Source organism: Balaenoptera acutorostrata, chromosome 10, assembly GCF_949987535.1.
Source record: "Balaenoptera acutorostrata chromosome 10, mBalAcu1.1, whole genome shotgun sequence".
NCBI classification, from domain to species: domain Eukaryota; kingdom Metazoa; phylum Chordata; class Mammalia; order Artiodactyla; family Balaenopteridae; genus Balaenoptera; species Balaenoptera acutorostrata.
The window spans coordinates 68,533,351-68,556,804 of NC_080073.1; the positions used below are offsets into that span (position 1 = coordinate 68,533,351).

Genomic DNA, 23,454 nt, shown 5'->3' on the forward strand with positions numbered 1-23,454 from the left:
ATATATTAAATGAATTAAAAGGTTACAATTAATAAGTCAGATGCTGATTTTAAAAATGGGGGGAAAGTATGAACGTGGGCATTGAGAGTATGAAAGTCAATGAGGATATAGATAAAACAAAACCGGCCAGGAGTTGACATTACTGAATCTGCTTGACAGGTACCTGGAATAGGGGCAGGATCATACCATTCTCTCTACTCGTGTAAATGGTTAAAAGAAAAAGTAAAAAAAAAGTTCACTAAAATGTTAACTGGCAATTTGGGTATAGAACTGCAGATGTTTTCTTCTTTTAGCACAACTAAGTCCAAGTTCTCATTTATCCCCAGTCACTTCAAAAGACTGAGACAAGTTTAACTTACCACCCAACAGGCATTTCCAAGATCAGCAATCTTCACTTGGAGCTTTTCTGCATTTTTTGGCTCAAGGGGATTAACAAGAAAATTTCCAGCAGTGGATTTTCCTATAGACAACAGGTATCATCAATAAGACTGTTCAATGAACACAGAAATATCCAAAGGTTAATAAAACTCTATGAAGTAATTCACCCAGGCCCCCAACTGGCAACCTACAATAAATTTTCTACAATAAACCAAGTAAAGCAACACCTTGACTTCCCAGAATTAAAACCTCTGCCTTCACAGCAACAAGTAAAATGCTGTATACTCACTGTTTAACCAATAAAAATCAAATTGAGCTACACATTTACACATTGAAGGTAACTTGGACACCTGCTGTAAAGCTATATTTATAACAACAATGGTACTTTTAGTTTAGAAATTCATGAAAAATTTTTTTCTATGTGGTGAATTTTAAAAAATTGTATAGCTGATTTACAACATACTAGTTTCAGGTATAAAACATAGCAACTCAGCATTTTTATAGATTATATTCCATTTAAAGTCACCACAAAGTAATGCTATATTTCCCTGTGCTGTACAATATATCCCTGTAGCCTATCTATTTTATTATATATGGTAGCTTGTTCCTCTCAATCCCCTCCTCCCTCTCCACACTGGTAACCACCTATCGTTCTCTATACCTGTGAGTCTGTTTCTGTTTTGCTGAATTCATCTGTTTTATTTTTTAGGTTCCACAGATAAGTGATAACATACATTATTTGTCTTTGTCTGTCTGACTTATCAGAAATTCATGAATATGTTATGCAGGGAAGGAGTACTGGGGAAGTACCTTTGTTGTCTAGTGGTCCATTATGTTCTTGCTCTTGCTCATCTTCACAGGGTATCTCTGCTCGAATGCTTTCTTGAAGTTGGCTGATGTCCTGTTCACTGAATGACCGGTCTACATTTGATGAAGACTGGCACATCATGGTATCTGACACCTCAGAGGTTACAGGTGTACAGGAGTCTGTTTCTTGAGATGTGCTGCTGTCTCCATTTTGGGAACTTAGAAAACTAGGTTCCTGCTTCAAATTTTGGACATCACAGTCATTAGCATTATGTAGATCCTCTTTAAGCCTCAATGTTTCTTTATTATTGTTCTCAGTATAATTAACGACTTCAATTACTCCATTGCAATTTATTTCTGCTGCACCACCCTCTACACCATGTTCTGTAAATGTTTGATCCTGGTGAATGGTACTTGACTCTTCTAAGGAACAAAGACAAAAAGGATGTACGTGTATGCATACGCATGAAAGAACAAAAAAAATCTCTCCACAAGATTAAAACGTTTTCTAGAACTTATACAGGGTGACATAAAAACATGACTGCACATCTAAAATCTATTTATGAAAGGACAAAGATCTTTTTATTCTTACCCAATAGCTAAATGAGGTCTACGTTGCATTTCCTGAGAAAAGTTAGAAATTACATTTGAATATTACCTACCTAACATTTATGACAAATTCTGTATTCTTACTGTATAACGACACCCCCAGAGATGTTGTATATGCATGAAACCACTATATTATAAAACAATGATAAATTAATGTTAAAGTTTGCTATAAAGTAATTTTTGTGATGCTCTATTTATACCAAGTTTTTCTTGGGTCATTTTATTAGGTGGGTTCTCTTTCAAGGGTCTTTCAACAGGACTCTCTGATTCTTCTTGCTTGTTTGGTCTTTTTTGCCCAGGGCCCGACTCTTTTTCCATTTCCTCAATTTCCTGCATTCGCTTCTCTAGTAATTCTGCCTGGCGCTTCTGCTTCTTCTTCAATTTCTTCTTCTTATTCTTTGACATTTTGTCAGCCTGGGCGGAGATTACAAACAGATAAAGCCTTCAGGTGGCTAATCCATTATCCCCAGTTGGAGATAACTGTTCATTTTAATTACTTCTTAATTAAATTCCACTCTTGTCCTAACATAGCACTTTAGCTTTTCATTAATTTAAAAAATGCAGATACTCTTAAGAAACCAAATTAAAACAAAATTAACAACAAATCTTGGTCCTCTGAACAGTCTGTGGGGCTGGTCCACTCTCATGCTCAAATTTATGGAAATGTCACCAGTACAAACTTGCTGAAGATGCACAGGAATTTATTGGAGAAAATTACAGAAGCGCAGGAATATTTTTTTTCTCTGGTTTCCAAACTATAAATAAACTGTGATCCATAACAGAAGAATCCCTGCCCATTGCCCATAGATCAGAATTAAATATAGAAACACCTTATACTTACTGGTTTAGGCTGGGGTGCAGTACTGACTGAAAAGAAAAGAAAACCAAGTAAGAATCCTGGCATTCAGCAGGAAATATAAACCAAGACACCCTACCAGAATGAAAAGTCTTTCTTGTACAGTTTATATTGTAGAGAGAACTACTGTTTTTAAGCAATTTTGGTAGAAGCAACATTATTTTTTTTAAAAGAACAAACAATGCATACAAAAGTTAACAAACTTAAAATAAATTTAAATAAATTCTTCTCCAGGTAGCATCAATATATGCAAAGAACCAAGTCTTCCTTTCTGATTTACATCATTAATGTTGCTAAAAACTCATTCCCATGTACTGCTTAAAACAGAAAAGGACAGGCAACAACCCTCTCATCCCCACCCAGGACTAATTCTTCCCTGTGACACTTGTCAGTTTTAAAAGGAGAGTGGCATCAAAAGCTACAGTAATTTATTACATAGCATGTTATGGATATTAGTTTAGCTTAGGTGGGAGGTAGGATCTTCAGTCTTCCTTAAAAAAAAAAAAATTTTTTTTTAATTGTGGTAAGAAACTTGTAATATAAAATTTCCCTCTTAACCATCCTTAAGCATACAGTTCAGTAGTGTTAATTTCACATAGTTGTGTAACATTTCTAGAACTTTTTCATTGTGCAAAAATGAAATTCTATGCCCATTGAACAACTGCCCCTTGCTCCCTTTGTAGGTCTTTTTTTTCAAAGGAAGTCTCTGGATAATTGATATTTCAACCTGAGGATCAAGAGAGTTCCTCAAATATAATTAAACTACTAAAATTAAAATCTGTACCACAAATGGAAAAAAGTCATCATAATCATAGTACTCACCATTTATTTAACGCATAGTACTGTGTGGCATACTACTAACTGCTTTAACATGAAATTTAATCCCAGTAACTCCTGCCTGAGAAAAAAGAAGTCAAGTCATGTGCCCAAGGTCATTCAATGAATGAACCAAGGATTCAAAATAGGTATGTCCACTCCAGTGCTTAAACCCAAGCTCTTACTAGCAATGTTATCTTGCCCCTGCACAGGGATCACTGATTCACATAGGTGAGCATGTATGAACATCAAAAAAGACCATCAAATCACAAGAGAAAACATTTTAACAACAACATGAATCAGCTTTTATAATACACAACATATCTGGACCTAAAAGGCACAGCCTTCTTCCCCTATGGGAATAATACTGAGTATAAAAAGTCTTTTGAAGGCTGGAACTATTTCTTATGTAAGTACTTATTATATCTTACTGTTAAATGAATTAGTGGTGCTTTACTTTTACTTAACTGTCAGGTAATGGAATAAAAACAAGAAGTTCTCTTAACTTCTAATGAAAGTGAAGTCCCCAAGGAAAATATACCTGCAGATCCAGAAGGTGGAGGAGCTCCAGATCGCTGCCATTCTGTTGCTTCTGCAGCCAGCTTCCGGATGTACTGTTCATTCACTGACAACAAGATGTTTTCTGGTTTAATGTCAGTGTGGATGATACGGCACTTGGTGTGTAAATAATCCAGACCCTGTAACACCTGAATGGGAATAGAGCAGTAGACTTGCAAACACAAAATACAAGTCTTTCTGGAGAGGGAAAAAATCACAATACAACATTTTGAAAAAATAAAAAATAAAAATGATATGGTAGTTTTCTACAGAGAAAGCATTTTTTTTAAAGCACAACAAACTTCCCCAGAAAGATTAACTGTAAACTATGAACAAAGGCAAGAGTTTATTTACAATAAAAAGTTCTTCCAAGTTTTACAAAGCTAATTCTATTTGGAGATATTTATTGATACATTACAGAGACGAAGAATAAACGGTTGACATTGTCCTTTAACTACTGAAATGTAGGTCATGAAAGAGATTTAGGTATCTTTAAATTCAAATATCCTTGTTGATGAAGAACTGAGGTCTCTTGCTTCCCAGTTTGGAGCTCTGTCCAACAAAACACATTATCTAAACAAACTGTTAGCCCTCTGAGGTATTACCACTTTCCTGATGACAAACTTCTTCACTATATATTGAAAGCTGTTTAGAATATGAGAAAATGCTCATGAATAATGTTATATAAAGAGATGGTAAATTTGACAATTTTCTATTAATATATAATCAATTTTTGCAACCAGAACTTCTGGATAAGGGCTCCAAATTTCTAAAATCAGGCATTACACTCAGCTCCCCACCTAATAATTATTACAGATGATTAACCTGGGGGAAAATGGTTACACTAAAACATTTAAAAACAGAATAAACACAATAAACCCTAGGGGCTGAACAAATAATTTCAGCAATTAAAAAAACCTAGTTTTAAAAATAAAAATGCTATTGGAAATAGGAAACTCCTGACACTTTAAGAATCTAAAAAAATTACCACATACAAACTATTATGTATAAAATAAATAAGCTACAAGGATATACTGTACAACACAAGGAATATAGCCAATATTTTATAATAACTATAAATGGAGTATAACCTTAAAAAAAAACCCCACCACAGAAAATATTAAGATACATACTTGTTGAATAATTTTTTTGACACACGGCAGAGGAAGCCCTTGATAATTGGACTTGATGATCCACTTGAGCAGATGATGCCCCAAAACTTCAAACACCATGCAGATATCTAGGAGTTTGTTAAGGAGGAAAAGGGAGACAGAAGAGAAGAAAGGGGGCAAGACAAGCTGTGTTCCACCTCAATGAAATTATTATTGTATTCTTTCAGTATAAAGAGTTATAGAGCTTGACTAAAAAAGAAAATCTAGCTGTCAATATTCTGAAATTCTAAAGGTTAATTAATGCTTTAGTCACAGAAAATACCCCAAATATGGAAAACTCTGGGGTGCTGGCTTATTAATAAAACTATGCACATTAAAACACTCAGTGATAAAAATAAAAGTGAAACATATACATAAAATTAGTAAAAGCACTAGGCTTAATTAAGGTGTTGATTAGTCTCTTCCCTGACGTCAAAACTAATGTCCAGGGTAACAACGCCTACTCTCATAGTATCAAAGCAAGGAAAAATAAATTTGGCTTTAGCGAAAGAAGACAATGTACCCAAAAAGAGCTAAAAAATGTAAATGTCAACATTTTAAAAAAATAGGAAACTGACTTGCTTTATGCTCTTTACTTTACAAAACTAATCTTGATTCTACTGCCACCATGTGTTCTCTTATGTATGAACACCCTAATCACACCTCATAACAGGAATACTCTTTGGGCCTAGTAGTGCCAGGGCTAGGGCACTGCAGGGATTTTAGTCAGAAGATGTTGGTATTTTTGACCTCTAGAAGCTTCCACATAAATTGGAAAGTCAAGACATACATATGGGGGCTTCCCTGGTGGCGCAGTGGTTAGGAATCCGCCTGCCAATGCAGGGGACACGGGTTCGTACCCCGGTCCGGGAAGATCCCACATGCCGCGGAGCGGCTAGGCCCGTGAGCCACAACTACTGAGCCTGCGCGTCTGGAGCCTGTGCTCCGCAACAGGAGAGGCCACGACAGTCAGAGGCCCGCGCACCGCGATGAAGAGTGGCCCCCGCTTGCTGCAACTGGAGAAAGCCCTTGCACAGAAATGAAGACCCAACACAGCAAAAATAAATAAATAAATAAAATATTGTTCAAATTCTTTAAAAAAAAAAAAAAAAAAAAGACATACATATGTAATAATGATCTAGCACTCAGACTTTTGTTTTAAATAAGATTCTCTGCTAAAGGAAAACCTGGACTCCTTAAAGAAATGGCCAATTCCAGGGAAAGCCTGGAATACCCTGCTGTGCCAACAGTAAGGGAACACGTCAGGAGGAAACAGGAACCAGCTTGAAGAAGCCACTGGCTGGTTAAGAATCCGCCTGCCAATGCAGGGGACATGGGTTCGAGCCCTGGTCCGGGAAGATCCTACATGCCGCAGAGCAACTGGGCCCGTGCACCACAACTACTGAGCCTGTGCTCTAGAGCCCACAAGCCACAACTACGGAAGCCCACGTGACACAACTACTGAAGCCTGTGCGCCTAGAGCCCATGCTCCACAACAAGAGAAGCCACCGCAATGAGGAGCCAGCGCACCTCAACGAAGAGTAGCCCCCGCTCGCTGCAACTAGAGAAAGCCTGTGCACAGCAATGAAGACCCAACGCAACCAATAAATAAATAAATAAATAAGTAAATAAAATAAATCTATTTTAAAAAAAAAAGAAGCCACTGGCCAAAGTTGAGAACATTTTAAAGAGTGAAGTTATGAATTAGCTTATAAATGAAAAACAGAATGAATCCAAACGGGATACTAAAATAAGTGTGTGTTCGGGGGAGGAAAATGTCTTCTTCAGAGAAAAAGCCAACTAATACATACATAAAGTATGACAGAAATAAAAAATTACCATTTTACCATCACTATAGTAATAACTGAACTGATTCAGATAAGAATCAATGAATACTAAAACTACTAAGTGAAGACTGCTAGGGGAAAAAGAATTCTCACAGTGTCACACTATCACCCCATAGGTTGCTTATTAATTATAAAAGGAAAAAGATACTTTTAAACAGGGAAATCGAGCAGACACTGCCTTAACCATGTAATCAAACATATCATCACCAATGATAAGCACAAATTCACATTATGTGCCCTCTGATGTAATAATACACTGAGAAAAATAAAACATCATCCATGTAGCATACTTGACAAAAATGATTAATGAACTTAATCATGAGGAAATAATCAGACAAATCCAAATTAAGGAACAATACAACTGGTCTGGATTCTCTGGCCGGTGGGGCGTGGGGGCAGTGAATGCCATGAAAGGAACCGTTCTTAATTAAAGAAGATTAAAAAAGGGACATGACAAAAAAAAAAAAAAAAGGGACATGACTACCTCAGAAAATACAAATCAAAATTACAGGATGATACTATTTCAAACTCAAAAGGATAACTAAAATAAAAAGACTAACATGACCAAATGTAGATGAGCATATGGAGCAATTAGAACTCCCATATTATGCTAACAGAAGTATAAAATGGTACAACCACTTTGGAAAACTGGTTGGTAATTTCTTAGAGTTAAACATACATCTAGGAACTTCTGCTTCAGTCAAGATGGAGTAACAGGGACTGGCTTAACCCTCTTGCTTTAAGCGACAACAAAAAAATCAGACAAAATACATAAAACAACAGATTTAAAGACCCTGGACATCAGGCAAAGAAGGCAGTGATCCCTGAGAGATCACTGTCTTCTTACTATCTTGAGACTCTCCAAGCAAACCCTTGAGTTAAACAGACGGAGCTGAGAGTCCTGGGAGATCAAGGCAGCAGCTATGGTTCACAGAACAATACTAGCGAGGAGAGAGCTGCAGAGAAAGAGAACCCTGGAGATGTGCAAAGGGATCCCCCTCAAGTATTCAGTAGAGTAGTAATCAGCATAGGTATAGGAGGAAACTACTAGAGGGGAAAAAAATCATCTGAAAGGATTAGAGGGAATAGTGCCCAGCATTCTCACAGGGCTCCAACAGTATCTGGTCTCATGAAAAGGACTAGAAAAATTCAGTTATAGTCATAGGCCAGAAATAAATCCACACATATATGGTCAATTAATTTACAACAAAGGAGCCAAGAACTTACAATGGGAACAGTAATTTCAATAAATCATGGGGGGAAAACTGAACAGCTACATGCAAAAGAATGAAACTGGACCATTATCTTACACTAGACCCCAAAATCAACTCAAAATGGATTAACGACTTGAACATAAGACCTGACACCATAAAACTCCTAGAAGAAAACACAGGTGGTAAGCTCCTTGACATTGGTCTTGGCGATGATATTTTGGATCTGACACCAAAAACAAAGTCAACAAAAGCAAAAATGAACAAGTGGACTACATCAAACTAAAAATCTTCTGCAGAGCAAAGGAAACAAAATGAAAATGAAAAGGCAACCTATGAAATGGGAAAAAATATTTGCAAATCAAAGATCTGATAAGGGGTTAATATCAAAAATATATAAAGAACTCATATAACTCAATAGGGAGGAAAAAAACCCAATCTGATTAAAAAATGAACAAAAAATCTGAACACGTATTTTTCCAGAGAAGACATACAGATGGCCAACAGGTACATGAAAAGGTGTTCAACATCACTAATCATCAGGGAAATGCAAATCAAAACCACAATGATATACCACCTCACAGCTGTTAGAATGGCTATTATAAAAAAGACAAGCGATAACAAGTGTTGGTGAGTATGTGGAGAAAAAGGAGCCCTTGTGCATTGTTGGTGGGAATGTAAACTGGTACAGCCACTATGGAAAACAGTACGGAGGTTCCTCAAGAAAACTAAAAAGAGAACTACCATACGTTCCAGCAATTCCACTTTTGGGTATTTATCCGAAGAAAACAAAATCACTAACTTAAAAAGATGTGCACCCCCATGTTCACTGCAGCATTATTTACAATAACCAAGACATGGAAGCAACCCTAGTGTCCACTGATGGATGAATGGATAAAGAAAATATGGTCTACATACACAATGGAATATTATTTAGCCATAAGAAGAAGGAAATCTTGCCATTTGTGATAACATGGATGGACCTTAAGGGTGTTATGCTAAGTGAAATAAAACAGAGAAAGACAAATACTGTATGATCTTACTTATATGTGGAATCTAAAAACAAAACAAAACAACAAACTCATAGATACAGAAAACAGACTAGTGGTTGCCAAAGGTGGGGGGTGGGGGAAATGGGTGACGGTGGTCAGAAGGTGCAAACTTCCAGTTATAAGATGAGTAAGTCTGGGACTTCCCTGGGGGCACAGTGGTTAAGAACCCGCCTGCCAATGCAGGGGACACGGGTTTGAGGCCTGGTCCAGGAAGATCCCACATGCTGCGGAGCAACTAAGCCCGTGCACCACAACTACTGAGCCTGTGCTCTGGAGCCCGTGAGCCACAACTACTGAGCCCCACGCGCCTAGAGCCCGTGCTCTCCAATAAGAGAAGCCACCGCAAGGAGAAGCCCGCGCACCACAACAAAGAATAGCCCCACCTCGCCACAACTAGAGAAAACCCGCATGCAGCAACAAAGACCCAATGCAGCCAAAAATAAATAGATAAATGAATTTATTAAAAAAAAAAAAAGACGAGTAAGTCCTGGGTGTGTAATGTACAGCATGGTGACTATTGTTAATAATACTATATTGTGTATTTGAGAGTTGCTAAGACAGTAAATCTTAAAGTTCTCATCACAAGAAAAAAACTGTAAGTATGTGTGGTGATGGATGTTAACTAAACTTACTATGGTACTCATTTTGCAATGTATACATCTATCAAATCATTATGTTGTACACCCAAAACTAATACAATGTTACATGTCAATTATATCTCAATTAAGAAAAAAAACTAGAAAAATTCATAGTCATGGGGCATTGGATAGATTATTCAGAAGACCTTGCCTCAGTAGAAGGAATGATTAGCCCTAGACTGAACACTGCTCTGGAGCCATCTAACAAATCATAAAAGTAAAATCTGAAAAGGACCAAACTGCTTCCAAGTAACAACTGCATCCCAGAACAAAGCTCAAGATTTATAGCTATACAACATATCCAGCAGCCAACAAGGTAAAAATCACAGTGTCTCAATCGAAGACTACCAGGCAACAAAGGTGCAGGAAAATGTATCTGAAAATTAGATACAGTAATAAATCAACCATTTGAAATTGACCCAGAACTGACCCAGATGTTAGAATTAGCAGACAAGGAACTTAAACAGTTATGGTAGTATTCCATATGTTGAAAAGAGATACAGAAGATATATATAGAAAAAAAGAGAGACGCAAAGATGATGTGGTATATATGTATTAATGGAATGTGACTCAGCCATAAAAAAGAATGAAACCTTGCCATTTGTGACATGGATGGGGAGATGAGTGAGACAGAGAAAGACAAACACTGTACGATTTCACTTAATAATGTGGAATATAAAAGACAAAACAAATGAACAAACATAACAGAAAGTTACAGATACAGAGAACAAACAGGTGGTTGCCAGAAGGGAGGAAGGTGGAAGGAGGAAAGAAAAGGTGAGAGAGATGAAGTAGTACAAACCTCCAGTTGCAAAATAAGTGAGTCATGGGTGTGAAATGTACAGTGTGGGGAATATAGTCAATAACTACGTAATATCTTTGTATGGTAACATAAACTAAGTAGACTTATCACAGTGATCATTTTGAAATGTATAGAAATATCAAATCACCACATTGTGCACCAGAACTAACATAGTGTTATAGGTCAATTATACTTCAAAAATAAACAAACAAACTCAAAATAAAAAGATCAAATCTGTGGTTACCAGAGGTGGTGGTTAGGGGAGGGGAAACTGGATGAAGGCAGTCAAAAGGTATAAATTTCCAGTTACAAGATAAGTACTAGGGATATAATGTACAATACAATAAATATAATTAACAATGTTATATGTTATATATGTAAGTTACTGGGAGTGAAGTCTAAGAGTTCTCACCACAAAGAAAAATATATTTTTTTCTATTTAATTTTGTTATTTTATGAGATGAATTATTGTGTGATAATCATTTAATGATGTATGTAAGTCAAATCATTATGCTGTAGTCCTTATACTTATACACTGCTGTATGTCAATTATACCTCAATAAGACTGGAAGAAAAAAAAAAAGAGACCCAAATTGAACTTCTGAGATGAAAAGCAGAAAAATACCCTGGATGGGATAAATGGCAGATTAAGCACTGCAGAATGAGATTAGTGAACTCGAAGGTATAGCAATAGAAACTATCCAAAATGAAATACACAAAGAAAAAATAATACAAACCAACAAATAAACCCACCCACCCGCAAAAGTAAGCTGCACGGGCATCTTCAAGTGACCCAAAAAAAGGAAGGGGGGGAAGGGAATGAAGGTATTTGCTCTTTGCAATGGATCAAGAAATCACAAAAGTGATGGCAATAATCAACCCAGTAGCAAAGTGTATACCTAGCGCTTAGATTCTGTTCTCATTTCCCAACTCATAGGAATTAGGGCTTTTTAAAGAAATGGCTGACCCCAGGTTTGGGACAAGAAATGCACAAAATGAGCCTGGAACATTTTGATGTGCCAAATCCTAAAGGAACTGTCAAAAACCTCGTGGCTCCTGACTGAAATTAAGAATTAAAAAACTAAAAGAAAAAAAAAGTATGAGACATTTGGAGAGACTGAAACACTGACTAGAAAAAAGGACTTAAGAAACTGGTCCCCAATGTTTTAGGAATAATAACTGTGTTGGGGTTATATTTTAAGTCTTTGTCTTTTGGAGATACATGCTAAAATAATTACAGATGAAAACATATCTTTAAGATTGGTCACAAAATTATCAGGAGATACAGACAAAACAAGACTGTGAGTTGATAACTTCTGAAATGGGTAATGGATCTATGAGGATTCATCAAACTATTCTACTTCTGTATATATGAAATATATCAAAATAAGGTATTTTAGAATGCAGACTGATTAAACAAACCAGAAAACAGAATTTTTAAGTTATTTTCATGTTCCTAGCTTCAATATTAACTTTCATTTGTTGAGAGATTACAATTTGACAACAATGTTATTTTAATTTGTAAGCAGTGATATAAAAATGACCAAACATTCAGTAGCTTAAAAAACAAGAAGAATTGGGTAAAATATCAAAAGAATATGTGAAAAAAAATTTTGTGGGAGATGTTGTAAAGGAAAAAAAAAAAAAAGGCTGAAAACTAATTAAGAGCCACATTTAGAGTGCCTTATAAGAAAAGCTAGGAAAAGAGGTAAAACACATACTAAAAAAAAAAGGTTTCCTAAAACATAGTAGGTCACATAGGTGGCCAAAAATGACACTTACTAATGTCAATATTATATAAAATCAGCTGTCCCTTCTTAATCACTCTTCTCCCCTCACCACTCATGGAAGTAGAATGAACCCATTTATACTGAAGTCTATATTAACTTTCTAGTTCAGAGTCCTGTGATACTTCAATATGAGAAAGGACAGTGCTCCAGAGAAAAGGCAGTATGCCCAGATACAATGAAAAATACAGATATATAGCTCCATGCAGGTGTACCTGTGTTGTGAAAAGAGATGAGGGGCAGGAGAATGACATAATCCATTAAACCTTAACTCAGTACTCTGCGTTTTATCCTTTCTAATCTCTAGAAGCAGCAAATAATGCAGTAGCCAAGATAGCTGGGAGACAAGTAAGAGGAAGGGCAAAGAGAAATGGCTATGGATAAAGACAGAAATGAATAAAAAAGGAACTCAGTGGACAGAAACTACAAAGAAACCATCTGGTAGTGTCTGGAAAATGTCTTAGAACTTGAAATTCAAATCTAATAAGATATTTCAATAGTTAAAAACAAAGCCTTCTTGCTTAGGGTCAAATAAAGGTACTCAGCATTACTGAGGAGACTATTTAGAATATTTCTGCAGTTTTACTACAATATTCCCAAATTAATAGGAAAATGTGGCACAGTGAGAAACAGTACAAGATGAAGAAATAGGGAAACGTAACCTAATGGCCATCATGACATCCTGTATGGTTTTATTTCATGGTTAGCCTTCCTCTTAATTCTTTGAAAACATGCATACCACACACACACACACAGAGTAAGCCATCTATGAAATGATCACAACAGACGTAAAATGATGATTCATATGGAATGATTCTTGTACCAGTTTCCTTAGAGATTTGGGGAAGGGGGGGATTTGATTTATATTTCTCCAAGGAAGTAACTGAAAACTAACTTCAGAATGATAGATAAAATCTTTATGTTATCACCTGTTCTCTCTCCTTTCTCATCCTCTCTCCTTGCTTCTCTGTTCAAATCTCTAACCATAGTCCACATGATTAGAGATGGGCCCTATGTAGCCCATCTCCTTAAAAAAAGATCATCACTGGCAATTAAAAATGTGTGCTAAGAGAAGCTAAACATGCAGGGAAAGTAGAATGATATATGCAATGTCTTTCCTTATACATTTTAAAATAGTTTATAAACAGGTTTCAGACTCTCCAATCCAAGTGAGATTCTTCTTCATCTTTCATTCTGAAAAATGTGATAGGCCTTTACAAGCATAGCTGTTGCAACAACCTTTCAATTACTTCTGTGCATGTCACTCTGATATTAACCTGTGGGGAAAAAAACAGCTAACATTCCTTCCAACTTTAAAATTCTAAAATTCTGGATCAAAACATAAAACAAGTCAGTTTTTCCATTATGACAGAATGTGAACAATTACACCTGTTTAGATTTTAAGCATACATGTACAGCCTCTTAAATAGTGAGATAAAATGCATTAAATTCTTGTTTACCCAGTATTTCTTTCTTTCTTTTAAATTTTAATTAATTAATTAATTTATTTTTGGCTGCACAGGGTCTCCATTGCTGCGCGTGGGCTTTCTCTAGTTGCGGCGAGGTGGGGCTACTCTTCGTTGAGGTGCGGGGGCTTCTCACTGCGGTGGCTTCTCTTGTTGTGGAGCACGGGCCCTAGAGTGCGCGGGCTTCAGTAGTTGCAGCTTGCGGGCTCTAGGGCACAGGCTCAGTAGTTGTGGCACACGGGCTTAGTTGCTCTGCGGATCTTCCTGGCCCAGGGATCGAACCCATGTCCCCTACATTGGCAGGCAGATTCTTAACCACTGGACCACCAGGGAAGTCCTTTACCCAGTATTTCTCATTAACTCCATTAAAATTTCTGCGCTAATTGATAAAAATCATAGAAACTACTTACTAGCACAAGGTTCTTTTTTTAAAAAGTTTCTTTTGCGTTTGGTTTTAATTTGCCTGAAAAAAGGAAAAAAGTGTAAAGCCAATAGCCTAAAAAATCACAACATACAAAGAGAACTGATTCATATCTGTGTTCAAAAGTTTACAATAAAATAAAGTAATTTGATTATAGTTTGTTTTGAGAGAAGAGACCAATGTTACCTGCACAAATCTCGTTCCTTTCTTTGGGATAAAGTTATTTCATGATTTGTTTTCAAATAGGTTTTAAAAAGGATACGTGTTCCATTAACTCCTGATATTTTAAAGTCATCTAGTAGTTGAACAACCATTTCTCTATTTGGATCATTAGGATCTGAATTGCGAACCTACAACAGGGAAGAAACAATGCTTAGCAAAAGGGAAACCATAGAAATAAACCAAATGGTGGTGGTGGAGGGGATATCTGCAGCAAATATAACAAAGGATTACTCCAAGAAAGAGCTCATACAAATCTATGAGACAAACATAAAATTTTAATAGCTCAAACAGACAAAGAACTTAATATAAGCAGTTCACAAAAGAAAACACAATCAACAAAGACTATTGTTTAATTATACCATTTTGCTACTCCCAAATTAACTGCTAGTTACCAGGCCAGGAGGAATTCAGGAGCTTTTGCAGGATGCAATCAACCATTGCACTAACCATACTGTTTATTCAGCCTTCATTTTTTTTCATAGAAAAACTTTGAGGGAAGGAAGCAGTACACTGATTTACTTTGGGGCATGAGCTCCTTATCTTATCACAGACCGGCACTTTGAAAAGTACTTCCTCGGAGCTCTCCTGGTCTAGCTTCCTCACTTTACAAATGAAAAACCTAAGGCTCAGAAGAAATAAAAAGATGAGTTGAAGGATATATTCGGATAGAGCTGGCCCTAAAACTCATGTTTTCTAACTCTGAGTTTAAGCTCCTTCTACTACACTGACATTTACTAATTTGTAACAAAACTGAAAATAAGCTTTTGATAATATTTACCTAAGTTTCCAGGTAATAAAAGGGAATTAGTAAATATAGTGCTTATTTTTATATATTTGTATAAGATTTTAAAACAAAATAGATATTATATATTTATTCACACAACTTTTCTTTTAACCACAGCAGGAAAGAAAAACATTCTTTGTGCTATCTGGCACATGAAACATACTCAATAAACATTTTTGTTTATTTGCAAGGTTTTTTTCCATTGTATATGTAGGGAAAATTCCCATCGCAGCATATTCCACCAGTTCCCTACCCCATACACAGGATGTGTAAATATTGTCTTCCTCTACCTCTTTAAGGATACTAGAACTTTACAGTAAAAATTAGCCATGCCAAAGAGTATACACTTGGTATATCTTAACTGAATAAAACTTCATTTATTTATAATGCTTTGCAGCTCACACATACAATCTAATACTTACTGATTTCAGCAACCGGATTTCATCTAGTGCTGTTTCGGTATAATGTTCAGCACTTTTAACTACTTTCATTGCCACAAACTTCTTCCCCCTAAGAAACAAACAGGCGATTAAGACTAAATGCTCTACCTTTATGTTAGGAAGCTAAGATTTAACTAAAACTGGGAGACAGTGACAGAAGTACAAATATTGACTTCATATTCCCTGTACTCAAACACGAACTACTACTATGGGATCACCTACACCTGTTAATAGCACTAACTGGCCAAATTTAACTTATGAGAAGAAGAAAATCTGTTCCTGGGTAATGTCAGTCACCAAACATTTCCTCTAAGTTAAAATCTACTTTCTGAATGCTCCGTGAATCCAAGTAAAACCATGAAGTGGGGATAAATAAGGGGGAAAGCTCCACCAAATCAGAAGTATTCTGTATATCTGTATAGCAAAACCTAAAAGGTTAAAAGCTATAATACTTTCCTCTAAGAAGCCAGAAGAAATACTTGGGTGAAAAACTGATAAAAAAATTAAGCACATAGATAGCAACTGCTGTCTCACCAAAGATAGATGGTACACTTTTAGGTAAACATCCAATGTTAATTGCCTGTGATTTTTATGTAGAGAAGTTTTATACTGTATGGCTGAACAAATCTGTTATCAAAACAAAATACAAGAAAATAAGTAATTTCACAAAGGTTGGTCTAGGGCATCATCTAAAAATTTAGCTCTACTCCAATGAGAAAAACTATGAACTTACATACTACACTTTCTTTGGGTATTTGTAATGTTTTGAATTTGGGAGTTTCAAGCGCCTTACTGATACTAATTTCATCAATCTTGTGTCTCCTCTAAGCTGACTCCTCATCTGAGGAAAGTCATTTGCCCAAGAACATCAAGATTCTCAGTAATAAGATTCTTATCAAGAAATCAGTCTAGAGCTTAGACTAAAAGTGGAAAATCAGACACAAACATTTAGGAATCACCTAATTCTCCTGCAGGATCACTAAAACTTACTGAATATCCCATGATAACCACACTGTTGAAAAGTGTCCCCAGCCCAACTTTCGGATCACATGATATCTCCCATTAAATAGATCTCCGATTTTCACAAGATGATAACCTCCTGGAAGAAACAGGGGGGAAATAGTCAGTTAAGTAGTAAGAAAAGGTATCTCACAACACATTTTTCAACATCTATACACCTTTTAGCAAATAAAAATGGTTTCTTCTAACACAACCAACTCAACAACAGAAAATGTTAAGTCAAGTCAGCAACACAGTATTATTGAGCTCATGTTACAAAAAATATCTTAAAGAATAAGAGTAATGATTTAGAGTGAGCAAGTGATGCTTTGTGGAACAACCAATGATTACTTAAAAAAATAAGTCATCCTCAAACAAAAATAAGGTTATGTTTCACAACATTCTTGCCCCTCAGTAATCCAAGATTTATCTAAACATATAAATCTATTTATAGTTGTAGTCTCAGGCTGTTTTTTTAGGAGAGAGATTAATGAATTCCATTTATTTAACTTTAAAAAAAGAAATTGCTTTTCTAAAACATAAAAATCAGGAAGGCCTGAAAAGGCTGCCAACAGTGGCAGGAATCAAGGGATTTAAACATGCATCTCTGCCTACTGAGAAGAACCAGGTTCTCCTCAATGGTTAAGAGATATTCTGTTATAATATCCTACCCAAGAATCCTGGAAAGTTTCATAAAAGAAACAGAAAAGATAACAGGCAACCTTATGACACAGTTTAAGTATCTATAATTCCAGTTTAATGTATCTTAGCAATCATCACTTTGAGAAAAGAGTAGTGAAAGGTGTTTTTCAAAAGTCTACATACCAAATCTTACCACTGGTTACTTCTGGGTGACAGCATTATAGACGGCTTTTGTTTTCTTTTTGTTTAACATATTTCTGAAATTTTCTAAGGTAAATATGCACTATCGTTTTTAAGGAGTAGAAACAAATTTAATTTAAACTAAGCTTTAATTAAATCAAAGTAAAAGGAAATACTAATTCCTATACTTAGAGAAAAGGATGCAATAAGCAGAAAGCATTAAAACTGTTTACGCTGATAAACCAAATATTCAAATGAAAAACTGCATATACATGGATCACATCTTACTTAGTATCTCCTCACAGAAAATCTTACCTTTACAATAATCATTGGGATCTTCCTGCTCATCATCATCAGATCCCAGAATCTCCTCTTCCTGCTCTGGGAGATCACTCTCAGAGTGGGGAGCAGAGCCTCGGTGCTGAGTTTCAGATCTAAGAAATAATACAAACATGTTCATTCCATATGGACAGAAGAAAACAGGACCAATTAACAGATACTACAAACAGAATGTTATGTAGTGGCAGCCTAGGAAAACATTACCTATCACTTTACCTCATGTTAGGAAAATATTAGCCTTAAAAAGTCAGTACATGACTAAATAAAATCTGGAAAATATATAAAAGTACAAAGGGAAAAAATTACTTGAATCTCAATGTCCAAACAAAACTGCTGATAAAACTACTAGACCTTCTTCCAGTAATCTGCTGTATTTTTATAAAAATATATATCGGTAATCACATACTTGATAAACAAATCTGTATCCGGCTTTGCCTATTATACTGTAAACTTTCCCCCTCATACCTATGCAATCTCTTAAGTCTTACATATTTCCCATAGAAGTATCACTATTTACTCTGGTACATTCTGCTCAGCTGGACATTTGTTTCTAATTTTTCACTACTAAAAAATAAAGCTGTTGAGTATTTTTAGATAATCTTTATTCTGTATTTAGAATTATTTCCCTAAAGTTAAACTACCAGATAAAGATAGAAACATTTCCCCTATTTATAAAAATAACATGTTAGGACTTCCCTGGTGGTGCAGTGGTTAAGAATCCGCCTGCCAATGCAGGGGACACGGGTTTGATCCCTGGTCTAGGAAGATCCCACATGCCGCGAAGCAACTAAGCCTGTTCGCCACAACTACTGAAGCCTGCACCCTAGAGCCCACATGCCACGTGCCACGAGCCCATGCACTGCAACTACTGAAGCCCGTGCGCTTAGTGCCCGCGTACCACAACTACTGAGGCCGTGTGCCACAACTACTGAAGCCCACGCACCTAGGGCCCATGCTCTGCAACAAAAGAAGCCACCACAAGGAGAAGCCTGCGCACAGCAGTGAAGACCCACTACAGCCAAAAATAAATTTAAAAAAAAAAGTTAAATGTAGGAAATTTGGAAAATAATTATTTTGTTAGATCTCTACTCTGAACATATTAACACTTTGGACTATTTCCTTCCGGTCTGTGGCCATGAACAGTTTTTAGGATTATTACATAGTATGACTTTTCTGATAGGGTTGTAGTGAATTACACCTCCAGCTACATATGGACTTCCAGTATTTAAGCATTACTAAGTTCAGAAAACTTAGCTTATTTAACAGGTAAAAATGGTATCTCATTTTATAATGTATTAAACACTTCCAAATTGATCCCTTTCTCTACATGCCATCAATTAGTCATATCAAAATTTTTCAGCACTGAGTAGTAGTTCAGGAGGCAGAAAGACTTGGATTTGCATTCAGGCTCTGACACTTATTAGCTGCCTGCTTCGTAAAGCTTTAAGCAAAAGAAACAGTGTCCATAGCACTCTTTTCAGTAGTTGTAGGAAAAGGAATTTTAATTCCCATTTTCCAGTATTTTATTTGTGTTTTCAAACCTATTTCATCAGATTGTTTTTTCAAAAGATTCAATTTAACAGAAAATTATAATAGCAGAATCAGTTACATGGGCTGTTGAGACCTAAGAAATACCTTGGCAAGCATGACTAGATTTAGATTTTTGGTGGCCATTCCAACCTGCCTCAATTCTTGGTACTTTTTTGTCCCCCAGAGGATACAAAAGTAGTTATAAAACTGCAGGATTCAATGTGTTCATTCTCAGTGAAAACATGTCCTTGGGAAATTTATTCAGTATGGAACTACCTGGCTTACTTTCCTAAGTGGAAATAATGAGTCTGAATGAACATTTCCAAATTTATGATTAAGACATGTTTCTAAAACAAATTCTCTGATTTCAAACTTGTTGCCTTTTGCAATTAAAATTTCATTTTAAGAACTACAATTGAGAAATTTTTGAAAAGTAGTGAAATATAAGTAGCAAAAAACAGACATGAAAATGCTGGAATATTACAATTCCACAAGTATCATGGGAGTAGTAAAGTTAAAAATTTATTTTTTAAAGATTCGCAACATTTTTGGAAGAATATGTATTTGTGAAGTTGTTTTTAGTTATAAAACCAAACATTATTAAGTATCATTCCCAGTTCAAGGATTCAAAAAGGAATTATAAGTTCCAGGTCTCAATGTAAAATACAAGTCTCTATCCTGACCATGGCTGGTACAGAAGAAAATCCTGTCTCATTCTAAATCAATAAGAGAAATTGATCAACAAAAGGGGAAAAAATCCAATTTTTAACTTTTAAATTTCATTAAAAAATACACTTAATTTATATTTATTAATTTTAAGTATATACATAATGTCTTAAATGTTCTGTCATCTCTGTGTGTGTTGGATGTCCTGTGTCCTCAATCCCACAGTCTTCCTCTATCTTGATTTACTCCATTTTCATAGTGCACATTTATCAGTAACTTCTGGAGAATGAGTGCATGGGAGGTAAATTTATTAAGATCTCTCCTATCTTTATTTTATTTTATTCTCATCCTTGACTGCCAGTCTGGGTATAAAATACACTGCTCTGTTGCGTTCTAGCTTTCAGTGGTGCTGTTGACAAGTCCATCAATGTCTTCTGAGCTTTGAAATAGGGCTTGTTTTTCTCCCTGGAAGGTGTTTTTTGTTTGTTTTTTGTTTTGAAGGACCTTCTCTTTAATCCCCATGTTCTGAAATTTCCAGAGTGGTTTTTAAAAAAATCCATCTTGCTAGTACTTTCTATGTACTTGCAAAATAGAGATTCATTCAGTTGAGAAAATTTCCTGTAATTCACTGAAAATTCAATCTTCTTCATATTGTCTACTCTCTCTGGAACTTTTCCCCCTCCAGATTCTGGATCTACTGGTCTACTTCATTAATCTTCATATATTTTCTCTTATTTATGCATCTTTAAGTTTTTCATTCTACTTTCCAGATTTATCTTCCTAACTTGTATTATCCTTTAAATTTCTACCGTATTTTAGTTTCCCATACTTTTTTTTTTCTCTCTTGAACATTCTTTTTCGACAGACTCCTACGCCTTCTTTTCTCTTCAGGATATGATTATAGTTTTTAAGTTTCCTTCTGATCCCTGCATTGTCTTGGCTTTCTCAAACTGCCCATGTTTTACTAATGCTATGCTTTTTATACATGATGTCAATCAATGAACATCAGACAACTGAAAAAAGCCTCTGTCAGAGGAAGGCAAAAATGGCCTGGCAACCACAAGCCCCTCACGTTAAATATTGCCTTTTAATGACATCCTCAGTCTAATTTTTTCCCAGCCTCGTGCCAAAACACACACACCAGTTTTACTGACTAAAGGTCCCAGTTTTAGACATAAAGAATAGACTTGTGGTTGTCAAGCAGGAGTGGGTGGGAGAGGGATGGGCTGGGAGTTTAGGATTAGCAGATGCAAACTATTATATATAGAATGGATAAACTACGGTCCTACTGTATAGCACTGGGGACTATACTCAATATCCTGTGATAAACCATAATGGAAAAGAATATGAAAAAGAACATATTTATATGTATAACTGAATTACTTTGCTATACAACAGTAATTAACACAACACTGTAAATCAACTATACTTCAATAAAATAAATTAAAAAAAAAAAAGCCGGGCTTCCCTGGTGGCGCAGTAGTTGAGAATCTGCCTGCCAATGCAGGGGACACGGGTTCGAGCCCTGGGCTGGGAGGATCCCACGTGCCGCGGAGCAACTAGGCCCGTGAGCCACAACTGCTGAGCCTGCGCGTCTGGAGCCTGTGCTCCGCAACAAGAGAGGCCGTGATAGTGAGAGGCCCGCGCGCTGAGATGAAGAGTGGCCCCCGCTTGCCACAACTAGAGAAAGCCCTCGCACAGAAACGAAGACCCAACACAGCCAAAAATAAGTAAATAAATTAAAAAAAAAAAAAAGCCTCTGTCAGAAAGACAAAAACCAAAAACAAGAAGAGAAAATTTGAGAAAACAGAGATAGTTACTATTAGATAATGAGGATAAGACGATGACATGATTAAAGAGCTCAAAACCACTATAACTTTGATTGATGGTTGTTATAAGAAAATAGTATAAAAAATCTGAAGAAATATTACAGAAAGAAATTTCAGCTTATTAACATTTGAAACTGAAAACAATTCTTCCTAGAACAAAAAAGGAGAGTTCTAAAATAGTTTCAATCTGTGATTTTAAACTCTTCATATCTATTTTCATGCCTCAAGTATTTGTTATTCATATTCAGAAGACAAAAACTGTATCAGTACTTTAAAGCTCTCAAAGCATATAAAATTTAACCCAGTACCATCTACAAAATCTCTAATATAAACTGAAATGGACAACAGATCTAATTTTAATAGCAGTATGCTTCCAAAGGAGTCAATTTATAACCTGATCAAAACACCAGAATGTTAGAAATAGGAATGTATTTGGCTGCGGTACAGAATAGAGCCAAGGCAAAAATCTGGGAGAAAGGCAGAAAGTAGCGGAAAAGCTTGACAGATTTGACACGGAAACTCTGGAGTGTGAACAAAGAGATGATAAAAGCCAAATTAGAGTGTTCTCTCTTATTTCCGAAGATCCTTTCAAGATTCCATTTCTGGTATAATCATCACTAATCACCCAAATAAATAGTAAAACCAAAGTACCAAACAAAAATTTACTGAATTTTTTGCAGCCAAATATTATATATTCATAACTATCATAAATATGCTATTTACGAGTTTTCACTTAAACATTTCATGAATTTATATACTCAAACTAGCCACGTGAGCTCCCCGCTCCCGTTTTCTAAAGAATAAATGAAGAAATTCTTACAGCTCAAAACAAAAACACCCTGCAAACTCTATTCTGACTCACTAAAATTGGTTTATAACCTACTAGTGGGTTGGGTTTGAAAAATACTGTCCTAGAAATTATCTTTAACTTCTTTAGTGAGATATAATTCACATGCCATAAGCTCACCAATCTAAAGTGTACAGTTCAGTGGTTTTAGTATATTCAGAGTTGTGCAATATCACCACAATCTAAATTTAGAACATTTTCATTCCCCCCCCAACCCCAAAAGCCCCAAACCCATTAACAGTCACTCACCATTACACTCTTCCCCCAGACTCTGGGAAACACTAGTCTACTTTCTGTCTCTATGAATTTGCTTATTCTGCATATTTCATATAAATGGAATCACATATTATGCAGTCGTTTGTGACTGACTTCTTTCACTTAACACGTTTTCAAGGTTTATCCATGTTGTAGGATGTATCAGTACTTCATTACTTTTTATGGCTGAATAATATTCCATTATATGGATAGACCACATTTTAATTTATCCATTAATCAGCTGATGGACATTTGGGTTGTTTCTACTCTTTAGCTATTATGAATCTTGCTGCTATGAACACCCTAGAAGAAGCATATACAA

General features: G+C 35.9%; 1 protein-coding gene across 3 annotated transcripts in view; it reads right to left on the reverse strand.

Moving 5' to 3' along the window:
* SRPK1 (SRSF protein kinase 1) overlaps window positions 1-23,454 on the reverse strand; it is a 92,793-nt gene that overhangs the window by 20,272 nt on the left and 49,067 nt on the right. For all 3 annotated transcript variants that reach the window (XM_057555001.1, XM_057555000.1, XM_057554999.1), the window contains 10 exons: window positions 17,982-18,100; window positions 16,836-16,944; window positions 15,828-15,915; window positions 14,662-14,749; window positions 5,158-5,264; window positions 4,008-4,173; window positions 2,636-2,661; window positions 1,995-2,208; window positions 1,189-1,608; window positions 360-460 (listed from right to left, as the gene is read on the reverse strand). In XM_057555001.1, coding sequence (XP_057410984.1) covers window positions 360-460; window positions 1,189-1,608; window positions 1,995-2,208; window positions 2,636-2,661; window positions 4,008-4,173; window positions 5,158-5,264; window positions 14,662-14,749; window positions 15,828-15,915; window positions 16,836-16,944; window positions 17,982-18,100 — 1,438 coding nt within the window. The remainder of the gene's footprint in view (window positions 1-359; window positions 461-1,188; window positions 1,609-1,994; window positions 2,209-2,635; window positions 2,662-4,007; window positions 4,174-5,157; window positions 5,265-14,661; window positions 14,750-15,827; window positions 15,916-16,835; window positions 16,945-17,981; window positions 18,101-23,454) is intronic.